General features: G+C 49.7%; 1 protein-coding gene across 1 annotated transcript; it reads left to right on the top strand.

The window, feature by feature from the left end:
- Nucleotides 1-384: 384 nt before the first annotated feature.
- On the top strand, nt 385-9,070 carry CST6 (cystatin E/M). The gene is made up of 3 exons (XM_074957846.1): nt 385-647; nt 6,660-6,785; nt 8,648-9,070. Exons 1-3 carry the CDS (start codon nt 420-422, stop codon nt 8,735-8,737), a joined length of 444 nt encoding a protein of 147 aa, XP_074813947.1. The 5' UTR covers nt 385-419; the 3' UTR covers nt 8,738-9,070.
- The last annotated feature ends 1,692 nt before the right edge of the window (nt 9,071-10,762 follow it).

Here is a 10,762-nt window from a genome sequence, read left to right as displayed (position 1 = left end):
AGCCAGTCTTGCTGCAGCTGAGCTCAGAAGCCAGGAGGATACCAGCTGAGCACCCAGCTAAGGGGTGTCCTGGCTCCTTGCTGCCTCCAGCCCTGCCCACATTCATTAAGGGCCCCCTCTGCTTTCCCCCCATAACTCCAGCGCTGGTAGCCCAAGGATGCTGTAGGTGTCGCAGCAAGGGGGAGGTGTGAGGACGAGGCTGAAGGAGGACACGGGGGGTGGGAGGCAGTACCCACAAGTGTATGGGGCACTTCTGCCAAGTGCTAGGGGCAGATAGGAGGGAAGGGATCAGGGCAGGTGGGGCCCCCCGCGGGCGGGGCCAGCAGGAGGCGGGGCTAAAAGGAGAGGCGGGGCTAGATGGAGAGGCGGGGCTAGCGGGGCTCTCCTGGGGGCGGCGCCCAGGCTTCTCATTCGCAGCAATGGCGAGCGTTGGAGCGAGGGTGTGCCTGGCTGCGCTGTGGCTGCTGCTCCTAGCGGGACTAGGGCAGGGGCTGCGCGGGGAGCGCCTGGTCGGGGGGCTGCAGGAGGTGCCGGTCTCGGATCCCGGGGTGCAGGCGGCCGTGCGGTTCGCGGTGGAGGCCTATAACCGGGCCAGCAACAGCCTGCACTACTCCCGGGCGGAGCGGGTGCTGCGGGCTCGCAGCCAGGTCAGGAGGGCCGGGCCGGGCCGGGGCTGGAGCTCGCTGCGGGGCAGCGCCGCAGCCGGGGGTGCGGGTGTCCGGGTTGGAGCTGGGGCAGGGGTGGATTCGGGGTGGGGTTTGGGTCCCCTCGGGGAGCCCTGGATCTGACAGGGGGCGGGGGACGGAGCTGGGTATAGGCAGGGGGCAGGGACTGGGCCCTGGAGGAGTAGGGGAAGCCCCACAGCCCGGTGGGGTTCAGAGACTGGGCCTGATGGGGGGAGAGGTGTGGGGGGGCTGGGAGGCCCCTGTGGCCAGGTAGGGGACAAGGATGCTGGTTATGGGGTGGCAGGTTGCAGGGAGGTGTCCTGTGAGAGCAGCTTTTGCCGGCACCCACACTGTTGATCCATGGGGCGGCCACCAAGGATTCATGCTAACTTCTTCAGTGACAGCCCAGTGTCTTGCCAGTCTGGGTAACCACTGGGGGAGCCCTGGACCCTGCAAGTCCTCCTCTCTCTGAGCCCCAGTGTCTCAGCTTCCTGTAACAAAAGCCAGCTGTAGCCCACGGGCTGTGGAGAAAACCTGGCAAAGAGGAGCATAAGCAGACAGGATGCCTATGGGGCAGACCATGGTGGCACCCACTTTCCTGTGCCACTATTTTGTACACGTGTGACCCTGTATCTGAGCCCACAATCTCCGCTCCCATTGAATTACATCTTTAACCCTCGTGGCTGTGGAGAGACCCTTACCGGTGTGAGTACCAGCGTGGGACTGTCGGGATCCCCATGCAGAGGGTCTTGAGGAAGGGCTTTGGTTGGCATCCATGCACCCTGTGTGCCAGAACCTCAGCTCTCATCTAAAATAAAATAATTGTCTCCAGGCCTCCTGGCTGCAGACATACTCACCTTCTATGCTTAGGGTGTAACACGGGACAGGAGGGCAGGAGAAGTGAGTATTGGCTGATAGGGCTATTATTGCTGTATCCAAACAGCAAGAATGCTGCTTTGCAGCAAGGGCGTTACCAAGCACCTTGTTTGCCCAGACCCACACCCTGCCCTGCTTCTCTCCTAGTCACCTGGCCACGCAGGCTCACTCCCATTGCCACTCGTTCTCTTCCACCACTGCTGAAAGCACCCAATGCAACAGGGGTTTTGTGGGGGCTCCCCATTTGCTGGGTGCTGAGTGGGACCCTGTCTGGGATATAGTGTGTGTGTGTGTGTGTGTGCTCTCCTGCTGATGCTGTGCAAGACCCTGTCTGGGATCAGGGGTGAGGGGGGGCTCCTGTCGTGCTGGGTGCTGTGCAGGACCCTGGCTGGGATCTGATGGTCAGGGTCCCATGCACTCTCTTCCCTCTGCCTCTGCCCACTCTGGATTAGCTCATAGTGTGTCAACTCTTGGTTGTGTATATGAAAATCTAACTGTGCTGGAGGAAGAAGGCATGTATGATGATGGATCTGGTCTAGGACTGTCTGATCTCATTGTGAGCCCTGATCTCCGTAGAAGGAAAAGTCAGACAGTTGTTACTGGTGTTACACCAGTGCCTAGAAATCTCAGCTGAGATTGAGGGGAGGCCCCCCCGTCATGTCGGGTACTATACTGGTTCCCGACCAAGATTGGCGGGAGGGCTTGTAGGGGTGGGAAGTTCCCTATCTCCCTTCTCTCTCAGTCGTCATGGTTGTATCCTTCCATCCTATCTCCTCTTTTTCTTCTCCGGTCTAGCGTGAACAATGCCGGTCCTCTGTCTCTTTTTGTGAACTTGTGTACGCTGAACCTGTGCCCTCTTGCTCTTGGAAGCTGGTTTTCACTGAGATGGGTTGTAGCCATCCTGTACTGGGCAGATGTGACCTCACAATAGAATATTGCTCCCCACGGAATGTTGTTTACAGCTCTCCAGCGCATAAGGCTCTGAAGAACCAGCCTTTGATAATGGTTACTTTGGGCTTCTGTGATGCCTTTTGTCCAAGGCTTGCTCTGTGCTAAGACTTGCAGTATGGGGACAAAAGCCCAGGTTCTCATTGGGAGCATCTCTGTGCTTTCTTCGCCATGTCTCATTAGCCTGTGACTGTGGACCTGCTGGTCTGATTCAACAACCGTTGGTTTCTTGGAGGGGTGAGAGGAGGAACTGGGGAGGGCTCCGTGAAGAGCTACAAGAACAATTGAGGGTCTTGATTCCTGGAACACAGTGACACTGAAAAGGACTTATGAGGTGTGTAGGAACATGAGCTCCCAGTGCGATGCTGTGGCTAACAGGGCTAATGTGACCCTTGGCCATCAAAGCAGAGGAATAAGCAAGCAGGAGTAGGGTAATGCTATTACCTCTGTCTACGGTGCAGGGTGGATTTGATTTAAATCATGATTTAAATCACTAGTCAGGAAGACTTAAATTAATAAAAGTGCATTCTTGTTGGTTGTTATAACCTTAATATATATTCTTCACAACTTGGAGATAGATGTAGCTTTCATTTTTAGAAGGTACACACTATACATTTTTAAACAGTGATTTATTTTGAAAACTTTTCAGATTAGTTTTACAGCTATATCAGAAAATGAATAATTGTTTGGTTATTTCATTTACCAAAGGTAATTGAAGCAGATATTTATGAAGTCATTGGGAGGTGAACTATAACCTGTTGAACTGGAGAATCCTTAATATTTGGAGGATTTTCTTGCCATGCTGTATTAGGAGGAGAACATCACCAGACAGACATTTTAATTGTTTTGTTTAACTAAAACAACAATGTTAAGTATTCTGGATTTTTTTCTTCAACAGTAAACATACTATTTTAACAAAAAGCCGTATGTCGCTCGTTTCTCACATTTATCTCCAGACTTCTTTTTCTTGTCCAGATCTATTCCGCCCCCAACAATCTTCTATTCACTGAACTTTTTGAAACTTTGCACTTTTAGAGAGAGGTAAGGGATTGACTCTGTACACAAATTTGATGAAGGACAATAGAGTTGAGATCTGTTGTTTCTCACCTCTATATATTTATTTTAAAAACATGTTACTTCTGGAGACACAAATCCATGGTTTGAGAACTGCAAAACTAAGCATCTCTGATGGTATCTTCTAGACTGAGCACTGAGTCCCATTTGGGTAGGTAGAAAGATTAACCTAAATCTATACAGAAGCCCCTGGAACCCCATAAGATTGGGTCCCTAATCCATGAACTGTTGGAACTCATTTACAAAACTTTTCCTAAACATTACATGAATATATTGTCTCATACTATAGAATTTATAATCCCTATTTACATTATAGCTCAAAGACATCTCATCATGGATCTTAATTTAAATGATCTTTAGATAGGTTTTTTTTCCCTCAAAGCATTTTATCAAAACAATCCAATTTTTTTTTTTTTTAAGTTTTTGTTTTTTAATCATTGATTTTTATCCACCCTGCTATGGTGTCAGTGAGACCACTACCGGGTACTGTCTGGTTCTGGTGTCTACCCTTTCAAAGGGTATCGATGATTGGAGAGAACTCAGAGAAGAGCCACAAAAGTGATTCGAGGGCTGGAAAACCCAGTATTTAGTTTCTCTAGGAGAAGGTGAATAGGTGATTTGATCATGGTCTGCAAGTACTGCCATGGGGAGGAGAACGCTGATAGCGGACCTTTTAACCCAGCGGACAAAGGCAAAATGAGCCCCAACAGCTGGGAGCGGAAGCTGGACAAATTCAGACTAGAAATAAGGTGCACGTTTTTAACAGGGAGGGAGATTAACCATTGGACCAGCTGACAGAGGGATGGGGTGGATTCTCCATCCCTTGGAGCCTTTAAACCAAGATGGGATGTCTTCCTACAAGACACGCTACCGCTCAACCAAAGGGTGCAGAAATGGCTGGGGGAAACGCTCAGGCCTGTGATATACAGAAGGTCAGAGATGATCGGGATGGTCCCTTCTGGCATTAACGTCTAGGGTTCCCTGCTCCACCCGTTTGAGAAATTCCCTACGGAGTGAACAGTCAGTTTTGGTGCTAAGCTTCCCCATGTTGGTGGAACGTGTGCAGAGGCATGCAGTGGAGTTTGGGGCCATACAAACAGGTGGCATAAATACAGGTGCATGCTGCATATTGGTAAGTGGGTGTAAACCACCCACTTGTGGTTGGGCTCCCTAGCATCTACCTGCTCCACTGGAAGGGAAGAGCTGTAATGGGGACATAAGCTGGAACAACAGGTTGCTGCTTGCATCATGCCTCTTGTATCCTCCTGGTTTTATTTCCTAGTTACACCCTCCCTTCCCACCATGTCCACCTATTCTATGTCTTAATGCTCACTTGTCTATGGAAAGTCTAACCTATGCCATGATGATTGAGCTGATCTGGGACTGTCTTGATCTCACCAGGTTCTTTCTAGGGGAGATCTGGGCTAAGTAGGCAGTTATTATGGTAACACCTAGAAGCCTTGGCCAAGACAGCCCCCTCCGTGCTGAGTTTGTGGGCCCTGGTTGTGTCACATGCTGCACAGACACAGAGTGAGAGACAGCCCCTGCCCTGAAGAACTTCTAACCGAAGTAGGCAAAGGGTGGGAGAGGAAGTGGGGGTGTGAAGAAGGGAAGGAACTTGCCCAGGGTCAGTGGCAGAGTGGGGACTAGAACCCAGTGATCTGATTTCCAGCCCAGTGATCCGTCCCCTGGGCCACATTTCTTGGACTCCTTTTTTTAAAGCTCCAGCTCTTTATTGTCACTGGTGCCAGATGGACCTGGCCATCACAATCCATATCTTCCTTCCATCCATCCACAGAAGATGAGGAAGGATTAGTGGAGTGGCACCTCGTGCTGAGGACAGGGCAGTCCTACAGAGCGATCTGTATCGCTTGGGGAGCCAGGCCTGTTCCAACACAATGCATTGTAATGTAGCCAAATGCAAAGTTATATGTCTGGGAACAAGAAATGCAGGCTGCCCCTATGGACTAAGGGACTGTGTCCTGGAAAGCAGTGACCCTGAGCAGGATTTCGGGGTCACAGTGGACAAGCAGCACAGCATGAGCTCCCAGTGTGATCCTTGCCTGTGTAAACAGGGGAGTAGGAGCAGGGAGGAGATTTTACTTCTGCATATAGCATTGGAGGGAGTGATACTGGAACACTGAGTCCTGTTCTGAGGGCCACATTTTCAAAAGGACATTGAAAAATTGGAGAGGGTGCAGAGAAGAGCCAGAGAAGTGATCAGAGGGCTGGAAAAAAATGCCTGATGGTGAGAGACTTAATGAGCTCAATGTGATTAGCTTCTTAAACAGACCAAGAGATGCCACGGTTATGGCTATGATTTAGGCACGGGTATTTTTACTAAAAGTCAAGTACAGGTCACTGGCAATAACCAAAAAGTCTTTTACTAAAAATACCCCTAACTAAATCTTAGGTGCTGGGAAAGAGGGGTGCTCCAGGGGCCGCTGCTGCTCCTGGGGGTGGCTCAGGGCCGCACTGCTGCTGCTCCTGGGGGTGGCTTTTTATTTTTCAGCCTACTCTGAAGAACAAATAGTGCTCTAAATACAGTAATGGTTGAGTGCACGGGAATGGGACTCAGGAGACCTGGGTTTTATTCCTGGCTCTGTTACTGATCTTAGGCAAGTCCCTTTCCCCCTCTGTGTTGTAGTTTCCTCTCCCACTCTTTGTCTATTGTCCAAGTTCTACAGGTCTGGGACAGTCTTCCATTGATTTCAGTGAGCTTTGGAACAGCCACAGCGCCTGGCATGGGGGCTGCATAGATGTTTATGGGAGGGCATGGGGGAGGAATCTGTGCAGTGCCTGGGAAAAATGGGGTCCTGATCTCAGTCCAGGGGTGGTTTCTGCACAGCGCCTGGCACAAATGTAGGCCCTGATCTCAGTCTGGGGGGCGGTGGGGGAGAGAGGCTGTCTGTGCAGTTGTTGACATGATGGAGGCCACAACTGAGATTGGGGGGGCCCCTCAAGCACTACCCTCTGCAAACAGAACAATTGCAGTTTGTGGAGCTGAAACTCTTGATTCCTCAATTTCCCGCTATTGATCAGAAGTGGGAAATGTCCAGAACCTTCCTCACTCTGGGATCTCTGCTCTTGTTCCAGGTGGTGGCTGGCATGAAATACTACCTGACTGTTCAGCTGGTGACAACACAGTGCCGGAAAAATGGGGCAGGCCTTGGAAACGGGGATGTCAGCACATGCCCCTTGCCACCAGCATCAGAGCAACAGGTGAGCAGAGAAAACTGCATAGCGTCTAGTTGAGGTGTCAACTTTGTGTGGGCTCAGCTCTGTCTTGTGAGGTCAGGGATCCCTGCCTGGCACGGAACTTATTTGTAGAACCACAGCACTTACAAGTTCCAGTCACGGGCCAGGACCCCATTGTGCTCAGTGCTGTACAAACAGAACAAAAAAAAGAGCCCCAGAGAGCTTCCAATCTAGGTATAAGACAAAAGATGGCAGACAGACCGGGGAGCCACAATTGGACAGTGGCCTCAGCACACCAGCAGTCTGGCTGTTGAATTTGTTTTTGTAGGCATCATGGTAGAGGAGAACTTTAAGGAAGTATTTGAAGGAGGATAATGCGATAGCTTTGCAGATGTGTACGGGGAGCTTCTCCCAAGCAGGAGGGACAGCATCTTGAAACATCTGGAAAGCAACACCTTTAGGTGGACTTGGGTTACTTTGGACAATTTAGAGTACAGGGTGCTGCACAACACCTCTTACCTCGGGCAAGTCCCTCCCACTTCACCGTGCCTCAGTTTCCCCTGCCCACCCTTCATCTATTTGGATTGCAAGTTCTGTGGAGTAGGGATTGTCAGAACCTGGCACAGTGGGGCCATGATCACAGGTAAGGTTTATGGGTGCTAGTGTAATATAAATAAGCTTAGGGAGTATCTCAGTCTTCAAGTGGATACATCATAAGTTTTGTGTTAACAGTGTCTCAAAGCTTCATAGTAATTTAAAATAATGAAAATGTTTCTAATTTAAAACAAGCCCCTAGCAATCCAAACACTGGCACTGAATGTAACCAGTGTGTGAAATTGACTTTCCCCAGAATGTAAACAGAAGTGAAACTGACAATTGTAGTTCCTTTTCACCATCCCCGCTGAGAGGAATGGTAATAGTAAAAGGGAGTGTTCAGTTAGGATAACGAGACATCAGATTTTCCTTAGGCTCTCTGGAAAATTGTAGCTCTGTGGTCTAAGATGTCCATAATGGGCTGGTCAAAAGTTTTCCACTGAAATTGTTCAATGAAAAATTTAGTTTTGGCAAAATCCCAACTAAACTTTGGCGTGTGTGCAAAAAGTGCCCTCTTGCCACAGAAAATATCAATATTTCAGCCATAAACTGAAATATATCCATGCAGAATGGCACCATAGCACTTCATAGGTGTTGTCGTTTGGGGACTTGGGGCTCCTATTATGCTCTGTAAGCCAGGCTCCCTGTCCAGCCTGCATCTCACCGCCACAGACTGGCTAAGAGGTGAATCTTGAGAGATGGAGTCTGGCCAGAGAGTGCAAACTATCAGGGGAATGGGAGATGAGGCACTCGAATTACAACTCTTGCGAAGCACCACAGCGCCATATTGAAATCCAAATAGCTGTTTTTGACTGAAAGATTTTTGGGGGTTGGATAGTTTTGCCCAAAAGTAGAAATCTTCTGTGGAAGGGAAGCCTATTTACACCCTACCCTATCAGTAGTGACTCGGGTAGGGAATCCTAAATAAAGAAGCCCCTAACCTTTTAACCCGATGGTGCCCTTTGGAGAAAGTAAAATAGGAAACAAAAGACACTTTTAACAGACTGGGTGTATGGGGCATAAATTGACTCGCTGTTAGTGTTGGGATTATCTGAAGCTTTGCATGGGTGCTGGTTTGGGATCACAGTGGTAAATTATTAGTTCCCATCAATAAACTACACAGAAGTTTCATACCAGTGCTGCATGAGTGGGTGCTTTCACTGTCCCTAAAACCTTGGGCCTGATTCTTGCGCTGCAGTGTACCTGGACATAAGCCAGTTCAGCCTGGTATTACAGCAGCCATACTGTGTTTCATGACTATCTAATTGTGGGACGTTTTTCCCCCCCTGCAGAAACTGCTCTGTGAGTTCCAGGTCTGGTCCCGTCCCTGGCGCAACCAGACAGAGTTATTATCTGCAAACTGCTCTGTGTCTCACTCCTAAAACCCATCCATCTGACGACAGTGAACTGATCTGCCATTGATCGATGCTGCCTGGGGGTCACGTCAGCCCTCCTTCTATTGCTGCCTCTTCTCTCTAATCCCCATATTCCCCACCAGGTGGAGGAAGATCAGGATTTTAGATCTCCTCCTCTTCCCCCAATCAGGGCAGGACTGGAAATGGCTGAGCCGTCTTCTTCTGTAGTGTCTGATTGTTCAGCCTTGCTTAACGACCAGACTGAAGCCCTTGGATGCTTTCTGTCATAGCTAAGATTTGGCATCCCATATGATGTAGGGAATAAAAGTGATTCACCATGGTTCAATGGCTGGTGTTTTTCTTCCCCTCAGTTCCTCCATTTCTCTTTCCTGCTTGTTGAGTACTTCATAGATTTCGAGGCAATTGTGCTCCTCTTTGCTGACCTGTGAGATGCAGACCATGGAATCTCATCCAGCCCATATCTGGCAGTTGAGCTAGAGCATAACTTTTATTTCAGACAGGTATCCAGTCTTGATTTAAAGACTCTTAAGTAATAGCAAATCCACCTAATTCTTCTGTACTCAGTTCCTGATGTATCCAGGAAAAGGGCAGTATCCCTTTAAATATCTCAAGTCCTCCAGGAGTGCCCACAGTCTTCTGAGTTAAAGCAGTCAGAGCAGGGGTCTATACAGAGCTAGGCTTTACATCTGTTTTCAGGCTATCTGAGAACAGGGCTAAGCCAGGAGTTCTGATCCCAGCTACCTTGCACTATGGGGAAGATGAATAAGGTCTAAAAGCCCAGTGGGCTGAACAGACATGTGGCAACAGGCAGCTTTGTGGGTCTGGTGGACAGACAGCATGAGCTGGATCCATCTTGAGTTGTGATAAAGAAATGCCTGCTTCCCAGGGTAAAGACAGTGCTGGCCTGACCTGAACGGCAACCTGACTCAGATTGAGCCAAACTGCTTGGAGCTGGACGGACCTTTACATCTGGGCCCCAGGGTGGAGGGCCAGGCTGGTTCAGTGGGGTGGGGACTGGAACATGAGGGGCCTTTCCCTCCTAGAGGCACTCTCTCTGATGTGGCCCAAAGGTGGGGGAGTAGCTGGCTCAGGGGGAGGGGATGGGGTTCAGGCTGAAGTGGGAGGAGCAGAGGCAGGACCCTGAATATTGGCCAAGGGCTAAGTGTGCTCTGGCTCGAAGAACCATTCTGGACTAGGTGCAGGAATGGCTGGGGGGATGCTCTGAACTGTTCTGCAGGAGGCTGGATTAGACTAGAAGCTCTTTGGGGCAGGCCCCAGCTTTGTTCTGTGTCTGTATAGGGCCTAGTGGACAGGGTCCTGGCCCGTGCCTGGGGCTGGTGGTTGCTGTTGCCCCGCAAATGCTAATAATGGTCCTTTCTGCCCTTACAATCCATAACACTGCCAGAGATTTGGCTAAAGAGCAGAAATAAAATGAGCCCAAGCGTCATCTACTGGCCACTTTGGGTTACTCTAAAATCTGCAGGGTCTCCCTCAGTTGCAGAGAAAATTCATATCCCACTGCACCTCAGATGTGACCCGTGTATAGGAATAGGGTGGTATCCATTTAAATAGCATGTGAGCCCACTACTGGTACTCACTGTGTTCTGTGAGTGACAAGCTGGTGCAACATCCCCACCCCCCCAAGCTGCAGTGGGTACGTAGCTAGGTCTGGCACGTTGTGCACGCTAAAAATAAAATGATGAGCCCTAGCTGTAATAAAGTGGTCGTGATAGAGTTAATGGGGTTACCCAGAGTATTCTGGGATGGAACTGTGCTCCACCCCTCCCTCCCTTCTTGCTTTAGCTGCTGAGTGGGGGAGTTTTCCCCCCAACTCTGTTGTGATGCCCTCAAGTAAAGCAGCAGGTTCCAGCCTGCAGTGCTGGGAGTAGACCTAGTGGTCCTGTGGATGTGGTTTGTTTTTAAATAAAGACTTTCCAGCAAATCAAAAACTCTCTTATTTGTCCTGATCTGTTGGGGGCTTGTACTGTGTCAAGAGCAACAGCAGCACTCTGGGTCCATTTTTTAAAATGT

Source organism: Natator depressus, chromosome 7 (assembly GCF_965152275.1).
Source record: "Natator depressus isolate rNatDep1 chromosome 7, rNatDep2.hap1, whole genome shotgun sequence".
NCBI lineage: Eukaryota > Metazoa > Chordata > Testudines > Cheloniidae > Natator > Natator depressus.
This window is presented reverse-complemented; position numbering and strand designations above follow the sequence as displayed.

Coding starts and splice junctions, on each gene's coding strand:
- CST6 (XM_074957846.1), top strand. CDS start 420: ATGGCGAGCGTTGGAGCGAGGGTGTGCCTGGCTGCGCTGTGGCTGCTG. Junction 648..6,659: donor TGCTGCGGGCTCGCAGCCAG/GTCAGGAGGGCC, acceptor CTCTTGTTCCAG/GTGGTGGCTGGCATGAAATA. Junction 6,786..8,647: donor CACCAGCATCAGAGCAACAG/GTGAGCAGAGAA, acceptor CCCCCCCTGCAG/AAACTGCTCTGTGAGTTCCA.